We start from the raw sequence: 23,198 nt of genomic DNA on the forward strand, positions 1-23,198 counted from the left end.
AATCAAATTCAATTAATAAATAGATCCATATAATTTGAAATGTCCTGGAGAATGTTTCAGTTCGATTGATATTATTTGCTTAGTGTATTAAAACTTGCAACATTTAAAAATTCATGAAAACCTGGCAACTAACCAGCTGCTTTATTGCAACAAAAAAGTATCATTTTAACCCTTCCTTAGCAGATAGACCAATCTGTTTCCCTAATTTACATATAAGCATCTGCCCTGGTGTCTAATAGGACAACCACAAACCCCTGTTTTCGTATTCATTCAACATAAAATTAGGCTCATCTGAAGGTCTACAATAATTATAATTCTTGGAATGGTTGAACTTCAGCTGTTTTACATATTTTTGTGTTTCAGCTGTCTTCACAGATAAGTGGCATACCCACGTGAGGGCCAATTATGATACTGCAACTTTCCCCCACTATTACGTATCGTCTTGATGCACATCGAGAAAAATCATCCTCATGTCACTTGAAGTTTGTTTTCCCTTAAACTTTCCACTAAACAATCCACGTTGCTGTGTAGGTAGAGATTCATCGTGTAAGAGCAGGCTTTTGTGTAGTAACCGTCTTCTATGTAAGTACATCCTACCCATGTGTAGGTACATCATGCTCCTGTGTAGGTACATCAACCTCCTATGTAGGTACATCGGGCCCTTGGGTAGGTACATCGGGCTCTGTTGTAGGTACATCATGCTCCTGTGTAGGTACATCCTCCTCTTGTGTAGGTACATCAGACCCCTGTGCAGGTACATCATACTCCTCTGAACAAATTGGAATTGTACACCTAGCAATGGATTACTTGGCTAAGATCTTGATATGTGCATTGATTGTGGACCAGCTACCGAGTCCTGTGTGGGTTCATTACGGCTCTGCATTGGCACTACAAATGAACAGTGATATTTTGGTATTTAAATATTAAAAATGTATTTGCTTTAAAGTCACAACCGTTTACTGTGATATTTCAGGGCTAGACAGTTGCTGGTAATTCCTGACATTTGTAAGCTGGATATTACATGAATCAGACACCCATCATTAAAAAGAGAAATGTGTTCTCTTTTACTATAAAAGACATGTTTGTATGAATATATCGTGTAATACCTCCTATCCATGTATTAATGATTAGAAGATTTGAAACCTCCATGTACGGATGCATCTACTGCATGATTGCTCATGGCAATACCAGTTAACATATGTAATATTATATTAAGTATAACGAATGTGGTATGTAGATTGAAAAACTAACACAAGTTTATTGCTTTCTAATGATGTGGCTTGGACATTAAATGGATATGTGACTGCTATGAAGAAATGAAACATGCTCTACACTGTCAGTTCAAAACCACATCTCAATGTCTTGACTTGATATTGGTTGATTGGATGAACCTATTTTGACTAGTAAAATCCTCCATTCGGCTATGCAATGGAACACAGTAGGTGGTCTGTGGTGTCGAAACAGTAAATGTTTTTCATGTTCTACTTTTCTATTATAATATTTTATTTGATGCATGTGCGAGACCTGGTACATTTGGACTGTTTGCTAGCTTTCAAGGTTCTCTGTATTTAGAATTTCATTGAAATGCAACGTTTTGTATAAATATTATAATTCTCTGTGAATAGGGGAGTTGAATATTATGAATAAAAACAAAAAGACATTTTCAGCTGAATTGCTGTGATGATATCATTCAGCTGTTGCCAGATGCATTCACAAAATACAACCAAATTTAAAGATTTTCCATCTTTGCCATACAAGATGCTATAAAGGTTTTGACCTATATATTGCCAGCATTGTCTGTAAGGAATCAACTTAAGCCACCTGAATACCCCTTGAATGTTACTGTGAATACAAATTATTTGTATGCACGTATTATTAGATGAATTATCAACGCGATTGAAGTCATCTATATCAATCCAGTCAATAGTTATTATTACCTTGTCTCATCACATACTGCTGAAGATCTCTTCGGTCTGCCTTGTCCAAAGCTGTAGCAAGCACTCTGTAAGTGGCCCCAGTACCATTCTTTTTTCTCCAGAGACGAAGCATGAAGAATTTTACGTCTTGATGACACCTGCGATTATCTTCCTTTAAATTATCAAGATCACCATCGCTAATATTCAAATACATGGCAAGCCTTTGCCACTCTGAACACAGCTTTTTTGCCAAATACTACAAGAAAGATGAATTGAAATTAAATCTGCTTCATTTACATTCAAAACATAAATATCTTACACTAAGGACAATTTATAGAATAGCTGTGGATGGAAGAGACCTCGATGAATTGGTACACTACTTGCTTGTGGTCTAGTTGAAACAACTTAATTGATGTGACAATAGAACATCAGAGGGGCTTATGTTGTTATATTTATACAGAAAGTAGATGCTTCATTGTCCAAGAACTAAAATAACTACCCTAAATAACCGCCTATCTTCTTTCTGCCTCACAAATACATAACATAACGCTATGTCCACTTGGAACAGTGTTATATCTGTACAATCCTTACAAATTTACTTATAAAATGCCGCTGCTGAACAAATTTCAGAACCCACCAGACCTCTGGGAGAATGGCCACAAATAAGTTAATTATTACAGTCATTGGAATATTACATATTAGGTAGTAGAGCCATGGGATGCAGGATGAGGCATGACAGCTAGCAGGACACTTTGCTGATCACAGACACCCAGCACGACCCCTCCAAACAAACACAACAATTTTGTCGCCTATCCCTGGATCATTGTTGTAGAATCTTGACAACATCATTATGATCATAAATACCTCTAAAATGCAATCAGGAACTGTACTGTCTGCAATTTCACCTGTGGACTGATCCACCTGTAGAAAGACAATATACATACATACATACATACCATTGAACTTGCCACAAAGATATATTCTTCCAAACTAGTCTTTTCGAAGGTTGCAAAATACTAATTTATCTTTACACATATTATTATAGCTAAATTCAATCTCCATATTTTTGTTGTAAGGATCAAACCATAGCATTAGAGAATAATTGCTAAAATTGGGAGAAATAGAAGGTATTACCGATACGGGTAGAAACACACGCATAGAGAAAAAAATTACTCATATAAATCAATTCCTGATATTCAGTAATTATTTTCTCCATTATTGTAGTCTTGTGAAATATGTTTTTACTTTTACTTTTATTTTGCAAATGGAAATGCAAAGAAGTCTCAGTATCATGCCTAGCTTGTCTTCATGATTAAGCTATAATATATTTCTTTGTTACACTTGACATTCTCTTTTGCTTTTCATAAAAGTAAAAGTCTTGAGTTTTATAGCCATTATGTTCCTCCATTTCATTTAATGGCTGGACCACAGTTTGCCTCTTACTCTACATTTTATATCAGTTAGAAAATAAAGAAGTGTAAGTTTTTGGAAACTATATGTTGAGAGGTGTTCAGGTTTATGTATGTGTTTGTTCTCTACGGTAAGTTAAAGCCACATGCAGAGGTTATAATATCACCAAGAAAGCATAAACACTCAGAAGGGAAAAACATTATGGAGAGATTCATTAAATGCCAGACCTACTTTGCATTGTTTTGTGGCATCTAACAGCCCGTACAAAGAAACTGATTTACTATAGCCAGTTGATGATAATAAAACTGATCTTGGTTGTACAATTCTGGCCAAAATCAGGTCATAAAATCAAAATATTTCTAAACTATCCATAGAATTGACTGACAAAAGTAGCAGTGTTTGCACCCAAACATGTCTTCAACAGCTGTGAGGTATATAATGCAACATATTACAATCATGGTACCACCCTAATATTTTTTTTGTTTAAAGTGATGTCAGGTATAATGGTTCACTATAATATCACAATATGCAGCTCTTGCTAATAAGGATATGATCCCTCAAGTGGATAATTTATGCCATCTCAGATGATGCAGTACTGAATAAAACAGTAGCTGAACGACTTAGTTTATGAAAATGTGAGCCAAGAGCATGTAAGCTTAACAGCTTGATGATTACACTACTGATCTAACCTTTTTGATGTCTTTGTTACAAAATCCATTAAAACAGCAATAACACATATCAAAAAATTTCCATTCCAAAACAACAAACCTCCAGTTCTATTTCAAATTTAATAGGATTATAGTTCCCCTGTTGAGCTAAGAAATTGCAGAATGAGTCCATATTTTGTCTCCTTTGAAGTACAAATGGCACTAAGCGCTCTTCAGATACTGCTATAGACCGCCAAGGTATCTCCTAAAGAAGAAAAATAAAAAATAACTGTATTTGTTGAGGTTAAACCATGCAGATGCAATGCTAAACAAGAGCATCAATGATGCAGTATCTCAATACTGGAAGTTTTAATTTTGATTCCTAATTTCAAATCTTTGCTCTGTCTCTACAATTATCAATATCAATCATGGTACAACAAATATATAACTTGCATTTTTGCTACTTGGCCACGAATAGTCTCTGCAGGTTACACTTTATCCTGCTAGTCTTGCCTTTAGCGCTCATTGCCTGTTAGTCGAAAGAACGACGTTGCAAGGTTTAGTAATGTCATAGAATATTTAAGAACTTGTTTTTTATGTGGTATCCTTCATCTTGGGTCAGTCTCTGTTGGACTTTTTGGTCATATAGTTTGACGTCAATGACAACGGCCAAATTAGAAGAGGCGAACAACTCGACCATATTCTTGATGCCTGCCTTGAGAGCTAGGCCTATTGACCTACTGTATGTTACTGTAGACTGTAGTGGTGACTACCATCAAAACTGTGTCCACTTCTAGATATCAAAACAACCCACGTTTTTCCATCTCAATTTTTCTTACATGAAGATTTCATGGATTTATGACTTGGAAAAAATAATGTAAAAGAAGATTACAAGTTTTTATATGCAAGTGATGGGTGGCCTCCTCCTCCCCTAATAGCCACCTCAGTTCCTCTCCATTTTGTTATTTTATTTTAATTCTTTGTACATTTGATGTCAAACATTACAGGTTCAAAAGAAAGCTAAACATACTTCTTATAACCTTATACATCTTATATCCTTATAAATGAAACATAACCTTATACAATTTTTATAGTCTTATAAAAGTTGTGATGCTATGGCCGGCTCCTCTTTTATACGTACCCATCAACAAACTTACCCTGGTCCTTCCTAGGAAAAGCTGTCTGAACACCAGTACAATGCTAATGTGGCTATCACTGAAAGCCTAATAGGCCTAAGGGGCCTAGGCCTATATTTATATTTTTTTTAAATGCACTAGGCCTACAGTAAGTAGCCTTCAGAAATACAAGAATGTGTATACGTAATTATACAAAATACATGATGGGCAATCAAACAAACTTATCATGGCCCTTGCTCTGAAAAGCTACCTGAACACCAGTACTATCCTTAAATGGATGTTACAAAAACGAAGGCCTAATATAAATTAAATGCACTACCTAGAATTCAGCAGTACAGAATTTGTATATGTAATTAGCATGCAATACACTACACCTGGCGTACCTAACTACAGTAGAGACAATTGGTCGCGAGGGTAGCCATTTTCGTATATCTAACATGTAGCTGCCATGAGTCATAGCCAATCTGCTACAAAACAGACTTGGGGGCGGGGCTTAATCATCAAAAACGGACCTTTTTACTAAAAGTAGGGGCGGCAGCTTAGTATTGTTTTAAGAAAGAAAAATCATTCAAACATCAAATAAAGCAAATAAAAGCCATAAAATGTCATATACAGCTAGTAAAATTCTTATTAATACCTACCTGTAAACAACAAATGAAAGTTTAAAATGTTAATAAAATATATAATACATAGGACCCTATCTTAGACGATACCACTGTTGACAGACAATTCTATTCTATTCTCTTTCATAAAACATAAGTTTTGGAGCGTGTGCAAAAATGGGTTGTTTAAACTGTATTTCGGTCCAAATTGGCCCGATTTGGACATAAATCGGTGAAAAAGTCATAGAATGAGATAAAATTCTCGAATAAAAAATAGTAACTTTTGTTGGCCTATATGATATATGCTTGCTCTGAAAATTCCAGAGAAAAGAACTTTATATGAAGACGCTGAAAAATTTTTAAGAGAAGAGAGAGTCCCACTTACTGTTACAATATCTCTATACATGTAATGTATTGAGATAAAAACTGAGGTATGCTTCCATTGCATATGAATATATCATAGAAATATTTCTGTCACAGTATTTTAGAGCAAGTAAATATGGTGCCATATCTCCTACCCTAGCTGACAGTGTACAGTATGTACATAACTTAGTACAATTGTGTATATTCCACAATATTACACCATGCTAGCCAGAGTGCTCATATGTCTTTATGAGTTAAAGGTTAGCCCTCGCTTGGTTTACAAAAATAGCAATTTTCATGGTATCATGTCATATACAAGGGTAATGAGCCATGGCTCAATCATATATCTAGATAAATCCTTAATTAATTGATTTGGAAGGACTGTATTGAATGCACTGGAGAAATCCAGGAACAACACAATTGATATAGTGATTTCCTTGTTATTTAAATTCGACACAATTTCATGGATTATTAAAAGCACAGCGTCGATACAGGATACACCTTTTTCTTTGTAAGCAAATTGACATTCCCAATCTGATCTATATATACTCTTCATTAACTGTGGCAACGAGAGCTTATACTATTAAATGCAATACTTGCTTAGTCAATTAGTCTGAAATCATTTACATGTTTGGGTTCTTCACTTTGGGAACAGGGGATGTTAATAATGCTGCTTTCCACAAACTAAGCATTTCACTATTTTGAATGCTTTCCTGAAATAAAGATGCGTAAACAGGGCTAATTTATTAGGAGAGCATTTAAATACCCACCACAGAATCTTGTCTGATCCACATGCAACACCGCTCTAAACGTTTTTACTGGATTGGCGAGATACCAGATTAACATCTTATTTAGGAAAACCATCCTTTAATTCGGGTAAACATAATGGAATGTCTTTACTTTCAGAATCATTAAATCGTCCAAAATGTTCAGTCAATTCACTCCCTAGCTCTTTATCAATGCACACTTTAGCTCATGAAGAAGTTGCAGCAGGAATAAACTTTAACAGAGTTTGAGGTGTAAGATAAGGAAGAGAGCTTCGGTTACTTTGTTGATCAAGTGATACCCGAAAAAGTGTGTTTTTTTCTGGGCATAAATCAAGCGAGAGCTACTGTATATAACCTGGTTGAACTTGTCATGGTAAATGAAGGTAACATGACACTTTCGTAGCGCCTGCATTACACTCACATTTAATAATAATCAATGTTATCTAGTCAATATTAAAGTACTCTGTTAAAATCTAACCAATTGTGAACTGAAATATACAAATTACAAAATTTACCTCTCTTGCTTTTCCTTGCTCTGTATACCAAGTATTGCCTGGCTTAGTGCCATTAAATGATATAGTTAATGGCTGGTTTCCTTCTTTCATAAATGTTAATTGCAGGCTTCGTTCCGGTTTGATGTCTGGATTCAATTTGAGTATCTGAAATGGAAATGATATACTAGATGCCATTCTCAATAAGACAAACAATTTATTTTAATTTTACTCATCCATTCATATGGTAATCCACAAAATGGTGCATTTATAAAGATAAACATTCTTACTTTAGTAAAAAATATTTTCGCGGTAAACTAATTTAGAATGAATGATGCATCACAACACACCATTTAATAATGATTTACATTTGGTTCACCACGTTCAGGAATGTCTTCGTAATATCCAACTTCTACTTTGGCAGTTTGTTTATTTCGTAGCATCGTTTTCGCTGCAAATACCACAAGATTCTTAGCTTCAACTTCGGTGTCATCAATGATAACCTTCAACCAGCAAAAGGCAAGTAGCCTCACTGTACACTTTGAACGATGAAAGATGTAAGGGCTGAGCGGTCTCTCTTCCCAACGGGGTCTTTGGCCTGTCAAGTTGACAGAAATGAATTTCAATCAGATAAAGGAAATCATTAAGAGTGTTGATTTTAATATTTTACCATAAACTACCAGTCCATCAACCTGAAATGCATGGTATTTCATAAATATTAAATATTAATTTATTAACTCCAGTGTGTTTTTCTATGAATTAATTTTCTTTTAGCTGAATGGTGAATAGTATGCTTACTAAGTTACTATATGTTATAATTATACAGAAATGTCAATGTAAATAACAATAATGTTTTTTCTTTCAGTAACATCCTGACACATTGACCGCACCAGAGCAGCGATAAAGAATACACAGGATAGAAGGATTCCTGAAGTGTCTATCAATATTAAGAGGAGTGTGTATGTCTGAGAAAGCTTTTTTATTAATCCTGTTTCCTGTGGGGGAGTGAAAAAAACATCAAGATCCAGCAGTCTGCATAGTAGCATATCTAATGGCTGCATCATTTCATGTTTACATTTGACGATCTTCATTCTATAACTTTGAACCCCCCCCCCCCCAAATAAAAACAAAAACATAAAATCGTCCTTTTACCCATTCAGTTTTGCCATCATTCCCATTATCAACTTATATTTAGGTAATAGCTAACTTGTGAAGGTTGCATATCTTTTTAACATTTTTCTTCTTGTATTTAATGCAAAACTTCAGATCATTAAATATTTTACTAAAGGCTACTACAAATTGCACCAGTCCATCAACTAGATTTGCAAGCCTTCCGAGAATCAGGCAAAAGGCACAAAAATCCTCTGCAGGACCCATACAAGCTAGTAAGCAATGTCTTGTTATATTGGTCTAGACAAAAGTGACAAGAAAGAGTTCCATCAACTCCAGCTAGATTGCTACCCTCCCCTAAACCAATCACACAAGGCCCCCTTCTAAGACTCTCTGCTTGTCCCATAAAGCTGGTGAACCAAGCCGTGTTTTTGGTCTATTGCTTCATCAAGTCAAAAATTACAACCATCAGTTAATCTGTTGCAGTAGTCTTGAAGTGCACTGCCCTATGAAGAGTTGTCAGAAAGCTACTTCTTTCATTTTAATGCATGACTTATTCAGTGTGTTGCAGCCAAGTCATAGGGTCACAGCCAGACCACTTTCATTAATATCAACTTTGTTCTTGAATAGCTAAAAACATCATAAAACCGATGGTGATCTCCTTCTATGTCTACAACCACAAGATAATATCATACTAAATAATTTGTTGGCTGCATTTTTATATCTCCGAATCCTATTCACCAAAGTTTGCAGTTATAATATGCATCCTTGACTAAACAGTTCTGTCAAAAGTTCTGGATATGTTTACTTAGAGTTAGTTTTCTCTAAATGAATATTACTTGATTTAGCTTCTTTGATGTAAGGCAAGCAGTGTGGTATAGCAAATAAACTTTCACTGTTGCAGTGTATGTTATCAACTTGTCCATTCCACAATGCATTCCACACATGTTAGGTGGCAGCTGTTGGTGAGGAGTAAAGTGAGATATTGTATATGATAAATCATGTGAAGTTAAATTAAGTACAATAATGTGTGTAATTAAGCAAAATAAAGTAAGATAAAGTGAAATTTACCTTCTTCATGGTGACTGACATAAATCTTGGCTTTAGCTTTTTCCTCATTAATAAAAGTCAGACAATGAGGTAAGGTCAATGAAACTTCACGTTTTAACTGCAAACCATTCGGCAGAAGCTCCAATACCACTGATGAATTACTTGAAAAGGATGTGGCTGGCTCATTTAAAAGACTTGGTGGAATGATTTTTACTTGGATATTGTGTTCCTCTGTCACTGCGTTTGGTGGAAAAACCAGTTTAATACCAGTGTTTGGAATCTGTAATAATCCTCCCTTTCCAGATATGGAAGATGTTATTTTCATGGTGTCTGGTGGCTTCCAGTCTGAGGGAAAATAGTATAATTGGTACCTGATAGTATCATCTGTTTACATTTTAAACAATATTCCAGTGATTGATGTTCATTGTGTAACAAAATTACTGGAAATTATGTATCTTTTCAAAAGCATATCCTACTATGTTTTATTTCATTTCAAATTTGATGAAATTTAATGAATGCATCTGTAACACCCTAGTTTGGTAAGTCATGATGGCAATTTATTCTATTTTACTTCAAAAGATACAAATGATTTATCCCTTGAGGAAATTTCTTGCACCTTCGAAGAATTTAAATAATAGTTTACATTCAAACATCAGTATATTTAGGTTAAGTAATAATAATTGAGAAGGGAAGGGGTAGGAGCAGGATTCCTGCTATTGTGCAGGCATTGAATTCCATGCATGTTGACAACCTTTATGCTTTCATGGTTTTAATCTTGCAGTAAACTGTTTTTGTATTACAAGACAAATGAAATATGACATTTTGATCATCACATGCTGCTAACTATGCTCATGAAAGCTTAGCTCAACTGTGATTTTTAATGACTAAATTTAGAAGTCATGTTCCAAAGACTCCCAAATTTGATGTAACAATTAATACTCCTTTTCTCTCTCAGTACTATGAAAACAGGCCATTTTAACAATTAGGAACGGAAGTAATGTTTCAGCAAGCAACATACCCGAACTCAGGTACTTCTCATTCAGCTTGATTCATGTCAGAAGAATGCTTGTTTAGACGACAAAATATCATTTTCCCATAATATTCTTCATATATTTACTTGGGTTGAGAAATGCCTATATCTTGTTCACCTCATGAGTTGTACAGGGCATCATGAAATGAAGGTTGGCGTGCTGGCCAACTTTCAGTTTAAACCATACAAGGTATGTACCCACCTTCTTCTTCTTTTACTGTCAATTTGCTACTTCTTCTCTGAAAAACCGGCGAGCGATAAGGCCTGGTACCTGAAAGTTCAACATTTTGGTACCTGGTACCTGAAAGTAGCAATATTCCAGTGATTGATGTTCATTGTTTAACACTGGAAATTATGCGTCATTTCAAAATCATATCCTACTAGCAGTTTTATCTAATTTTTAACTTAGTGAAATTAAATGAATGTATTTTTAAGCAGCCCAGTTAGTCAAGTCCTGATGACAATTTAGCTTAATTTTATTTTAACACCATCGTACCATAAGGAAGGATTTAAGTAATAATTAGCATTCAACCATCAGTATTTCTTGGGTTAGTAATAATATTGAGAAAGAATGTGATAGGAGCAGGACTGCTGCCATTTTGGAGGCGCTGAGTTTCATGCATGTTGACAACCTTTATGCTTTCATGGTTTTAATCCTGCAGTAAACTGTTTTTGTATTACAAGACAAATGACAATTTGATCACTCAACATGCTGCTAACTTTGCTCATGAAAACTAAGCTCATATGTGATTTTTAATTACTACTTTTAGGAATCATCTTGCAAAGAATCTCAAATTTGACATAACAGTTAATACTCCTTTTCTCCCTCAGAACTATGAAAACAGGCACATTTTACAACAAGGTACAAAAGTAATGCTTCAGCAAGCAAAATACCCACCGATCAGGTTTTCTCATTCAGCATATTTATGTCAGAAGAATGCTTGTTTGGACGAAAAAACATTGTTTTTCCATAAATATTTTTCATATATTTACAATGGTTGAGAAATTTCAATAAGCTTGTTCACCTCATGAGGTGTACATACTGACCTAGTGAAATTAAAGTTGGCGTGTAGGCCAACTTTCATTTAAAACAATAGAAGGTATGTACCCACCTTCTTCTTCTACTGTCGTCTTTTGTTTAAGGTAGACTGATGAAGGGCTGATGTCAATGGATGAATAGCTTCCTTTAACAGCAAAGAAATATAATAGTAAAATATGCATTAATTTCCAAAGTACTAAAAAGAGAAACATTATGATAATTGTATCCAGCTTAAAATCTCATTTTGCATTGAATTTGTCCTGAGCTGATGAACTTACCTCTGAAAGCAAAGTAGGGGTGCAACTTAATGAATGCATCTGTTAGCACCCCAGTTTGTTAAGTCATGATGGCAATTTAGCTGATTTTACTTCAAAAGATACAAATGATGTATCCCTAGAGGAAATAAATTTCCTGCACCTTGATGATCTAATACATGCAGAGAACTTTGACAATTAAATAACCGAAATGTATCACATTTTAAGGAAATCAAAAAGAAACATATTTTAATGAGACGTTATGCTTTTCATAAACCCCGGTCATGATGACATCACATCATGTTTTAAGGACTCATCATCATCGTATCATTAGGATTTAAGTAATAATCCCAAAAACTTACCTGGTTTTAGGGTCTACGAGCGACGATACCTATCTCATACTTACACAGCGCCCCCCCTTAACTAGCCTACTAGTCCCATTCTGGCAAATTCTACCATACCCCAACTGGCCACCCACCCTGCTCTTCCTCTTATTCTCCAGAATTCACATCGTAAGGTCTTGGCAATCCGCCTCGACCGGTGCCCTGGAGTGGGGAAGGAGGGAGGGAAACCAGTATGAGATAGGTATCGTCGCTCGTAGACCCTAAAACCAGGTAAGTTTTTGGGAGTCTACTTCACTCCTCTACCTATCTCATACTTACACAGCGCCCCAGAGTGACACAGCCGTCATTGGTGGTGGGCCCAGGTGCCGCGTCTCGGCGGATTGAGAACTGCCCTGGCGAAGTCTCCATCAGGTGACCTGGTGTTCCGCAGGTAGCAGGAGACGAAGGTCGTGTTAGATTTCCATGCCGCCGCCTTCATGATGGCCTCGAGTGGGACGCCGCCAAACCATACTCGTGAGGCCGCGACTCCCCTGACATCGTGGGCTCGCATTGGTAATGGGTTCCTTGTATGGCTCGAGATCGTGGTTCGGAGCCAACGAGCCAAGGTGTCCTTCGAGGCTGGCGTATGTGGTGCCCGTGGTAGTATGAACAGACGGTCGGACGTACGGATTTGTTTGGTTCTGTCCAGATATATTCGTAATGCCCGTACTGGGCACCAACGTCGGTCCTCTTTGATGGTTGTGAACGATCCGATCGATGGCAGGAAAATTTCCTCCGGGGAAAGGTCATAGATTGGTTCTTTGCGAGGAAGGCTGGGTCAGGAAGCAGCCTCATCCCGTCGTTGTCGAATCTCATGTAGTCCCTTTTTATGGTTAGGGCATGAATGCCGCTCCGACGCCGGGCCGATGCTGCCGCCAGTAGGAACAGGGTTTTCCTAGTCAGGTCCTCTAGTGAGGACGCCCTGATCGGCTCGTATGGTGGTTTGGCTAAAGCTGACAGGACCTCGTCGAGTGACCACGTCGGGGGTAGTGTCCTCGTCGAGCCACTGGTGTGAAAGAATCCTCTGATGATTTTTGTGAGGTCCAGTTTGTCGCCTACTGTTGAACCGTCTGGGAGGCCCTTGTGTATGGCCCCGATGGCTGAGCGGTAATTGCGGATGGTTGAGGCCGCTCTGCCCTCTTCAAAGAGTAGAGTGAAGAAGGCGGCTATCTCCCCGAGAGAAGCCTCCACGGGATTGCAAGCATTGTCTGTTGCCCATTGGTTGAACCTGGCGAGTCTGGAATCGTAAGTCCTGACTGTGGACTCGTGCCAGGCTCTCGTTGCATACTCCGCAGCTTTTGCAGGAACTCCCTTCTGACGTAGGTCCCTGCGGAGAGTTTCCATGCACAGAGCTGGATGTTTGGGATCCCTCTGTCGGCCTCTGTCTGGCCTCGCAGGACGATTGCCCTGGGTGGGAGTCTGAGAGGGTAGTCGACAAGCAGCTCCATTATCAGAGGAAACCACGTTTGGTTCGGCCAATACTGTGCGAGTAGGAGCATGGTTGCGTCTGAGTCTCTGAGTGTTGCCAGCACCTTGCGAATTAGGACGAACGGTGGAAACACGTACAGGTACAGGTCCGCCCACGGGAACGAGAATGCATCCACTTTCCAGAATTTCGGGATCTTGAAATTCGTTGCTGATGCGAAGAGGTCGATGCTCAGGCGGTTGAAGATCTGGAGCGTCCAGTTCGCCCAGTGTTGGGTTATCTCCCACTCGTTCGGGCTCGTGGTTCGCGAGAGGATATCCGCTGGCTGATTGTCTACTCCCGCTAGGTGTGACACCGTGAGGGAGATGTTCAGGCTGTCGCATAGATGGAGCAGCTCCCAAATTATCTCAGTGAGTGTTCGTGAGCGGGTCCCGCCTTCCTTGTTGACATAGGCCACTGTCGTTGAGTTGTCTGTCCTCACGTAAACTGCGTGGCCCCTCAACTCCTTTTGCCATGCTCTCACAGCGTTGAGGATGGCATTGGCCTCCAGTGCGTTGAAGTGACCATGTCGGCCAGCGGAGTGGGACCGTGAAGGTGGTGAGAGGGTGGGTTTGTAGATAATCCACCTCACTAATCCCTGGCTGCTTAACGGAGCCCAGGGAGTTACTCAGCAAACACCAAAGTGTTATTAAACGTTTCGTCTTCTGTCATGATAACGTTATTTGTGGTGTAAGAAATATGTCACCGAAACGTTTTCAGGCTATTATTCCAAACAATTTTCGTTAGGACATTAATATAACCTTGATATAACATTAATATCTCATAGACACGCTATGTCGACGTTCTCACACAACACATTTAACGTAATAAACACGTATTAAATGTTAAGATAACGTACCCGTTACTTCAAATCCCTTCACGTCGAGATGTGTCCATTTCGTAGTTCAGTAAAGGTTTCCAACTTCCTATCGAAACCACCTAGCGCATAGTCACGACTAGGCCATCAGGTGCTACGAAATGCAATTCTGCTTAAAATGTCGGAACATCGAACATTATTCATGAAGCGCCTACTGTATGTTTGGGGCGTGTTATCGTTTGTAACTTTGCTGGGGTTCTATCCTACCCCTTTTCCAACTTACTAATGCGTTTGTCTTGGTAATTCACCAAAGAAATAGAGAGGCTTACTCCGTGGGATCGCTCACGTATTCGACAGCTCGTTGCAGCAAACGTTGAGCTCACACGTGGCAAGCCAGGTGCCTGCTTGGCGCCTTCTCTCTTAACAAATGTACAGCGTGTACACATTCCTGGCAGTTTGCCCAGGTTCTTAAGTTTTCGTTTTTCCCTAGCACTTTGCCAGGTTTGCCAGGTGGCTGCTTGGCCCCCGTCCTCTCTTAACAAATGTTCAGTGTTGAACATGGCGAAAAATTATAATTGGAGAGGAGTATAATTAGCGAGGAGAATATGACCCATGAATGCCCAGGAAATCTATGTCATGTCCTGGTTTCCGCTGGTACCAGTTAAACACACATTTGGGATGTGTGGCGATTAATGGTATAGCGATTGCAGTGTTTCTCCGCAATTGATTTGAACCTGTCGTCGCAGCTCAAGCTGCTAGTTCCGGGGGCAACACTCCCCCGATGTAGGAGACTTTCCCTCCTCCGTAACCCCGAAATCTCGGGGTCGACCTCGTCGTCTAGGCCGGACAGGCTGAATGGCGCTCTGCAAACCAGAACGTCCTCACCGGGGAACAAATCAGGTTCCATTCTTTGGTCTGGGATTGATCGTGGTGTCGCGGCCGGGCTGGCCGTGGGTTGCGATCGCTCCTCGGCCCCGATGTCTGTGTTCAGTGCCCGTCTTTGTCCTTCCCTCTCTGAGGCTGGGGATGAGTATATCTCCCTTAGCCGTGGGGACCTGGCTCGGGGCCGGCCCAGCAGATGTTACTCTCATCGGCACCAAGCCTCGGGACCGGGCGCGGCTCCGGTTAGGAGATCTGCAGGCCGGGCTTCTGCCCCTGCTACCCCCTTCTGGGGGCCCAGCAGTTGTTATTCTCGTCGGCTCCCGGCTCCGGGACCGGCTCTGGGTTCGGAGTGGGACTTTGGTTCCGGGCTCCCTCTGGAGTCTCGTCGGACCCCGGACCTCCGGAAACCATCTCTGGGGCCCCAGCAGTCGATTGTAGCTCCGGTTCCCGGCTTTGGGGCCGGTCTCGGATCCGACGTGGAACCTCACTTCCCCACTCCCTCTGGGATCTCGCCGGACCCGTGGTCTCACCGGACCCGGGGTCTCGCCGGACCCGGGCTCCTGGAGCCCATCTCTGTGTGTGTACCACGCCGGGTACCACTCTCCTCGACCCGAACATTTTGTCTGTTCCGGTCGGGCCAGACATCGCTGGTTCGGTATTCCTGGTCTTCCGTGGGATCGTCCCCGGATAGAGCCGCATCCTGCCCAGGTCGTCCTGGCTCCCAGGTCTCTGGGAGTCTCTCCATGCTCTGGCTCCGGCTCCCCGAGGGCCGGACCTTCCGGCCTACCCAGGTCCTGGGTTGGGCCAGCCTCCTGGCTGGCTCCTTGAGTTCACAGCTACTTCGGCCACCCACTCGTGATCCTGGGCCGGCTCAGCCTCCTGGCTGGCCTCCCGAGTCAGGCTTTAAGGCCTACTCCGTGCAAGCACGGCTACTTCGGCCACCCGCTCTGGATCATGTTGCGACCCTCCTGGGTTCCGGCAGGCTTCCTGGCTCCTGGCTTCCTGCCTACCCAGGTCCTGGGTCGAGCCAGCCTCCTGGCTGGCTCCTCGAGTTGGGCTTGAAGGCCTACTCCGTGCAAGCACAGCTACTTCGGCCACCCACTCGTGATCCTGGGCCGGCTCAGCCTCCTGGCTGGCCTCCCGAGTCGGGCTTAAAGTCCTACTCCGTGCAAGCACGGCTACTTCGGCCACCCGCTCTGGGTCATGTTTCGACCCTCCTGGGTTCCGGCAGGCTTCCTGCCTACCCAGGTCCTGGGTCAAGCCAGCCTCCTGGCTGGCTCCTCGAGTTGGGCTTGAAGGCCTACTCCGTACAAGCACGGCTACTTCGGCCACCCACTCGTGATCCAGGGACGGCGCAGCCTCCTGGCTGGCCTCCCGAGTCGGGCTTAAAGGCCTACTCCGTGCATGCACGGCTACTTCAGCCACCCGCTCTGGATCATGTTGCGACCCTCCTGGGTTCCGGCAGGCTTCCTGGCTCCTGGCTTCCTGCCTACCCAGGTCCTGGGTCGAGCCAGCCTCCTGGCTGGCTCCTCGAGTTGGGCTTGAAGGCCTACTCCGTGCAAGCACGGCTACTTCGGCCACCCACTCGTGATCCAGGGACGGCTCAGCCTCCTGGCTGGCCTCCCGAGTCGGGCTTAAAGGCCTACTCCGTGCAAGCACGGCTACTTCAGCCACCCGCTCTGGATCATATTGGGACCCTCCTAGGTCTCGACTGGAGGCGGATACTCTGGGCCTCTTAGGCTTCTTCGCCGGTGCTTTCCTGGCTCCCTGGAGCCGAGTTGTCTCGGTCTTTCTTCAGGGCTTTGTCCGCCAACCAGTCCTCCACTTCCTTCCATATCTGGGAACATGTGGTTCCTGGGAACATGTGGTTCTGGGAACATGTGATCCATATCTGGGAACATGTGGTAAAGCAAATCATGCACACATATAGGTAGACAGACTGTCTATCAGAGCCGGGAACACCGGACAACTGTAAATCTTAATTGCTCCACAAATTTCCCGCCAAAACAATGGAAAGTGGCGGGAATGAGCGAGCACCTCTGTGTACCGGAACTAAGCTTAGTGCCGGGGATACCGGACTACCTAAGTGCTAACACAATTCCCAGTTGCAAAGTCCGCGATTTTAAGGGGGAAATGGCAAGAAACATACATGTATACATATAATACGCATATAGTCAATGAACCCCCGACACTAGGGCCGGGAATACCGGACAACCTAAGTGCCGAACCAAATCCCAAGTTAACGAAATACCCCTGTAAGGTGATCGAAGCTGTGGACAATTGGACATCGAATCTAAAGCGACAACCGCAACCGAGCTTGTAGCAAAGTAGCAAGGCCCCGCGGCCTAAATGCTACCAAGCTAGGCTATCCTAATGAACAAGAAGTAGCTAAGGCCTCAACTGCCCGCCCGCTACAGTGTGTTAGGCTCTGCCGCCTAAGCTGACAAAACTGACAAAATTTTCAGTGCAAAATTTTACTTATGAAAAAAGAAGGATACCCGACAGAATCGGCTTGATTCTGTTGCTGGCCGCTTGTTGATGATGTTTCTTCAATTTCAATGGTTATGGTAGATGTTATCGTTAGAAAATACGAATTAGAAAATTCATGAGCCAAAATAAGACCAAACTCTTTGAATTCTGGCAAATAAGAGGAAGAGCAGGGTGGGTGGCCAGTTGGGGTATGGTAGAATTTGCCAGTGTGGGACTAGTAGGCTAGATAAGGGGGGGGGGCGCTGTGTAAGTATGAGATAGGTAGAGGAGTGAAGTAGACTGTACACTTAACCATCAGTATACCTTGGGTTAGTAATAATATTGAGAAAGAAAGGGGTAGGATCAGGATTGCTGCTAATGTGCAAGCATTGATTCATGCATGTTGAAAAACTTTCATGCTATAAATGGTTTTAATGTTGCAGTAAACTATTTTTGTTTTACAAGACAAAAATGACATATGACAATTTGATCATCAACCTAATGCTTACTATAATAATAAAAGCTTAGGCCCCCTGTGATTTTTAATTACTACCTTTAGAAATCATCTGCAAAGACTCCCAAGCTTGACGTAACAATGAATTCCCCTTTTCTCTTGCAGTGCTATGAAATAATGGCCAATTAAACAGCAAGAAACAAATGTAATGTTTCAGCAATCAAAACATCCCCATTCAGATATTTCTCTTTCAGCTTGGATTCATGTCAGAAAAATCCTGTTTTGTAAAAACAAATATTGTTTTTCGTAAATATTCTTCATATTTTTACTTGGATTCAGAAATGTCTATATCCTGTACACCTCATGAGATGTACAAGACATAATGAAATGAAAGTTGGAGTGTATGCCAACTTTCATTTGAAACCATAGAAGGTATGTACCCACCTTCTTCTTCCATTGTCAGTGGTTGCTTAAAGTGTGCTGATGAAGAGCTGCCAATGGATGAATAGCTTCCTTTACCTACAAAGAATTAAAATAGTAAACAATGCATCAATTTCCAAAGAAATAAAGAGAAACATTATTAGAACTGATTGAAACTTAAAATCTCATTTTGCATTGAGTTTGTCCTGAGCTGGTGTATTTACCTCTGAAAGCAAAGAAGGGACATCCTGACCCAGTTAAGGCCCGGGACAATTATTTCACTGGGGCCCATTCTTTTAAGACGTCATACATTCGTGGTGCATTTATGGCATTGATGAAGTTTTCTGGGGGCAAGAAGCCATGGCTTGAATCATCCTTACCCATACATACTGGGTTCCCATGAAAGACATCAGGCCCCCATGTCTGTAGCCCCACCTGACCCACCCTGTTGTCAGGTCATCTGTTTATACTTAAAACAAAATTCCAGTGATTGATGTTGATTGTTTGACAAAGTTACTGGAAATTATCCATTTTTGCAAAAGCATATCCTACTAGCAGGTTTATTTTATTTTAAACTTGGTGAAATTTCATGCATCTTGACAACCTTTATACTTTCATAGTTTATTGTTGCAGTTAAATGTTTTTGTATTACAAGACAAATGACATATTACAATTAATCATCAAAATGCTGCTAACTATGCTTTTTAATGCTTAGCTCCCCTGTGATTTGTAATGACTAAATTTAGAAATCATGTTCCAAAGACTCCCAAATTTGATGTAACAATTAATACTCCTTTTCTCTCTCAGTACTATGAAAACAGGCCATTTTAACAATAAGGAACAAACGTAATGTTTCAGCAAGCAACATACCCGAACTCAGGTACTTCTCATTCACCTTGATTCATGTCAGAAGAATGCTTGTTTGGACGAAAAACATTTTTTTCCATAAATATTCTTCATATATTTACTTGGGTTGAGAAATGTCTATATATCTTGTTCACCTCATGAGTTGTACAGGACATCATGAAATGAAGGTTGGCGTGCTGGCCAACTTTCAGTTTAAACCATACAAGGTATGTACCCACCTTCTTCTTCTCTTACTGTCAATTTGCTACTTCTCCTCTGAAGTACCGAGCGATAAGGCCTGGTACCTGAAAGTTCAACATTTTGGTACCTGGTACCTGAAAGTAGCAATATTCCAGTGATTGATGTTCATTGTTTACATAGTTACTGGAAATTATCCATCTTTGTAAAAGCATATGCTACTAGTAGTTTTATTTTAATTTAAACTTGGTGAAACTTAATGAATGCATCTGTTAGCACCCCAGTTTGTTAAGTGAAGGCAAGTTAGCTTTTATTAATTCAAAAGATAAAAATGATTTATCCCTTGAGGAAATAACTTTCTTACACCTTGATAAACTAACACATGCAGAGAACATAGACAATAAATCGCCAAAATGAATCACATTTCACGGAAATGAAAAGTTATGCCTTTTAAGAACCTCTGCCATGATGATATCACATCCTGTTGCAAGGACTCAACATCATCATACCATAAGGAAGAAATTAAATAATAGTTTACATTCAAACATCAGTATATCTAGGGTTAGTAATAATATTGAGAAAGAAAGGAGTAGCATCATGATTCCTGCTATCGTACAAGCATTGACTTTCATTCATATTGACAACCATTATGCTTTCATGATTTTAATGTTGCAATAAACTGTTTTTGTATTACAAGACAAATGATATATGACAATTTGATCATCAACATACTGTTATTAACTATGCTCATGAAACCTTAGACCACCTGTGATTTTTAATTACTATTTTAGAAATCATCTTGCAAAAACTCCCAAATGTGACGTAGCAAGTCATGCTCCTTCCCTCGTTCAGTACTATGAAAATAAGTAACAAAAGTAATGTCTTAGCAAGCAGAAATACCACCACTCGGGTACTTCTCATTCAGCTTTGTTTCACTCAGAAGGCTTGTTTGGACGGAAAACATTATTAGGGTTGAGAAATGTCTATATCCTGTACACCTCATTAGGTGTACATACTGACCAAGTGAAATGAAAGTTGGAGTGTATGCCAACTTTCATTTAAAACCATAGAAGGTATGTACCCACCTTCTTCTTGCCTAAGGAGAGTTGGTGAAGGACTGCGAATAGATGACTTGCTTCCTTCACCTTCAAAGAAACATAACAGTAAAATATGCATTCATTTCCCAACATAGTAAATAGAAACAAAATTATACTTGTTTTAATCTTCGTGTCTTGTATTGCATTGAGTTTGTCCTGAGCTGGTGTACTTACCTCCAAAAGGAAAGTAGGAACATCCAGACCCAGGTTAAGTCCAGGACAATTAGGTCCCTGGGCCTCATTATTTTAAGATGTCATACATTCATAGTACATTGATGGCATATATGAAGATTTCTTCTGGGAAAAGGAAGCCATGACTTGATCCATCCATCCCATGCATACTGGGGTCCCATGAAAGACATCAGGCCCCATGTTTGTAGCCCCACCTGACCCAACCCTGTCGTCATGCATGGTACCTGAAAGTATCATCTGTTTATACTTTGAACAAAATTCCAGTGCTTGATGTTCATAGTTTGACAAAGTTACTGAAAATGATTCATCTTTGCGAAAGCATATGCTACTAGCAGTTTTATTTAATTTAAACTTGGTAAAACTTAATGAAATAAACCTGTCAGCACCCCAGTTTGTTAAGTCATGATGGCAATTTAGCTTATTTTACTTCAACAGATACAAATGATTAATCCCTTGAGGAAATAACTTTCCTGCACCTTGATGAACTTATACATGCAGAAGCATTGACAATTAAATACCCGAAATGTATCACATTTCAAGGAAATAAAAATAACCATTTTAATTGGAAGTTACACCTTTAAAGAACCTCTGTCATGATGAAATCACATCCTGTTGTACAAGTAAGGACTCATTGTCATCGTACCAAGAGGATAAGTACACATTACCACATCAGTATATTTTGGGTAAGTAATGATATTGAGAAAGGGAAGGGGAAGCAGCAGGATTCCTGCTATTGTGCAGGCATTGACTTTCATGCATGTTGACAACCTTTATTCTTTCATGGTTTTAATGTTGCAGTAAACTATTTTCGTATTGCAAGACAAATGACATATGAAAGTTTGATCATATACATGCTACTAACTATGCTCATAAAAGCTCAGCTCACCAGTGATTTTTAATTACTACTTTAAGAATCATCTTGCAAACACTTCCAAATGTGACGTAGCAATTAATACTGCTTTCCTCATTCAGTACTATAAAAACAGGCAACTGTAACAATAGGGAACAAATGTAATGTTTCAGCAAGCAGAATACCACCACTCGGGTAGTTCTCATTCAGCTTTGATTAATGTGAGATGACTGCTTGTTTGGACCCCAAAAAATTGTTCTTCCATAATGTTGAGGAATTCCAATATCATGTACACCTAATGAAGTGTACAGGAAATAGTGATTAAAAGTTGGAGTGCACACCAACTTTCATTTAAATACATAGAAGGTATACCCACCATCTTCTTCTACTGTCAATTGTTGCTTATGGAATGTTGATGAAGATCTGTAAATGGATGACTTTCTTCCTTCACCTACAGAGAAACATGATACTAAAATATGCATTTATTTCCAAAGCAGTAAGTAGAAATATAATTAGACTTGTTTCAAGCTTAAAGTCACCATTTGTGTTGAATTTGTCCCAAGCTTAAAGGAAAGTAGGGACATCCAGACTTAGGTCAGGCCCGGGGACAATAAAGTCACTGAGCCCCATTCTTTTAAGACGTCATACATTCATGGTACATTTATGACATATATGAAGAGTTTTTCTGGGGGTAGGAAGCCATGGCTTGATCCATCCCTCCCATGCATACTGGGGTCCATTATTGACATCAGGCCCCATGTCTGTAGCCCCAAGCTGTCGTCAGGCCTGGTACCTGAATATATCACCTGTTTATATTTTAAAGGTATAATCCAGTGATTGATCTTCATTGTTTTACAAAGTTACTGGAAATTCTTCATCTTCAGCTCAAAAGCATATCCTATATACATATTAGCAGTTTAGTGTCACGTAGGTACAATATTGTTTTCCAAATTTGGTGGAATTCCATAATACATAGCCTGTTAACTCCCAGTTAATGAAGTCATAATGGCAGTTGAGCTGAAAATGTGTTTATTTTTCAATATACAAACAGAGTTTCAGATCCATCCAACTTTCATTTTGTGATATATGGGGTATCAATTGTCCGAATGAGACATCAATATAAAGAGACACATACACACCATTATTGCAAAGCTTGTGACCTTCAATGGAACCCATAACACATATTTGAAACTAAATGGCCTGATTTAAGTCACTCTAGTGTTGCAGGATCAATTCATAAACCTCCATACATATTTCAAAATGACTACTTTGTGCTATCAGTTTCTATTAATAACATGATTTTCACCTAA

General features: G+C 40.1%; 1 protein-coding gene across 2 annotated transcripts in view; it reads right to left on the reverse strand.

Annotated features, from left to right (window-relative positions):
- Positions 1 to 653: 653 nt before the first annotated feature.
- LOC139976942 (uncharacterized) overlaps positions 654 to 23,198 on the reverse strand; it is a 179,773-nt gene continuing 157,228 nt past the window's right edge. Inside the window, exons 41-53 of one of the 2 annotated variants that reach the window (XM_071985830.1) lie at positions 22,265 to 22,339; positions 20,835 to 20,894; positions 19,791 to 19,886; positions 18,730 to 18,804; positions 11,635 to 11,706; positions 10,725 to 10,823; positions 9,514 to 9,837; positions 7,701 to 7,930; positions 7,357 to 7,500; positions 4,095 to 4,238; positions 2,781 to 2,837; positions 1,938 to 2,172; positions 654 to 888 (exon numbers count right to left, since the gene is read on the reverse strand). In XM_071985830.1, the coding sequence (XP_071841931.1) occupies positions 812 to 888; positions 1,938 to 2,172; positions 2,781 to 2,837; positions 4,095 to 4,238; positions 7,357 to 7,500; positions 7,701 to 7,930; positions 9,514 to 9,837; positions 10,725 to 10,823; positions 11,635 to 11,706; positions 18,730 to 18,804; positions 19,791 to 19,886; positions 20,835 to 20,894; positions 22,265 to 22,339 (1,688 nt within the window). In that variant the 3' untranslated portion in view covers positions 654 to 811. Of the gene's footprint in view, positions 889 to 1,937; positions 2,173 to 2,780; positions 2,838 to 4,094; positions 4,239 to 7,356; positions 7,501 to 7,700; positions 7,931 to 9,513; positions 9,838 to 10,724; positions 10,824 to 11,634; positions 11,707 to 18,051; positions 18,156 to 18,729; positions 18,805 to 19,790; positions 19,887 to 20,834; positions 20,895 to 22,264; positions 22,340 to 23,198 lie in introns of those variants that run through there. The other variant, XM_071985833.1, reaches the window with a different exon arrangement.

Source organism: Apostichopus japonicus, chromosome 12 (assembly GCF_037975245.1).
Source record: "Apostichopus japonicus isolate 1M-3 chromosome 12, ASM3797524v1, whole genome shotgun sequence".
NCBI classification, from domain to species: domain Eukaryota; kingdom Metazoa; phylum Echinodermata; class Holothuroidea; order Aspidochirotida; family Stichopodidae; genus Apostichopus; species Apostichopus japonicus.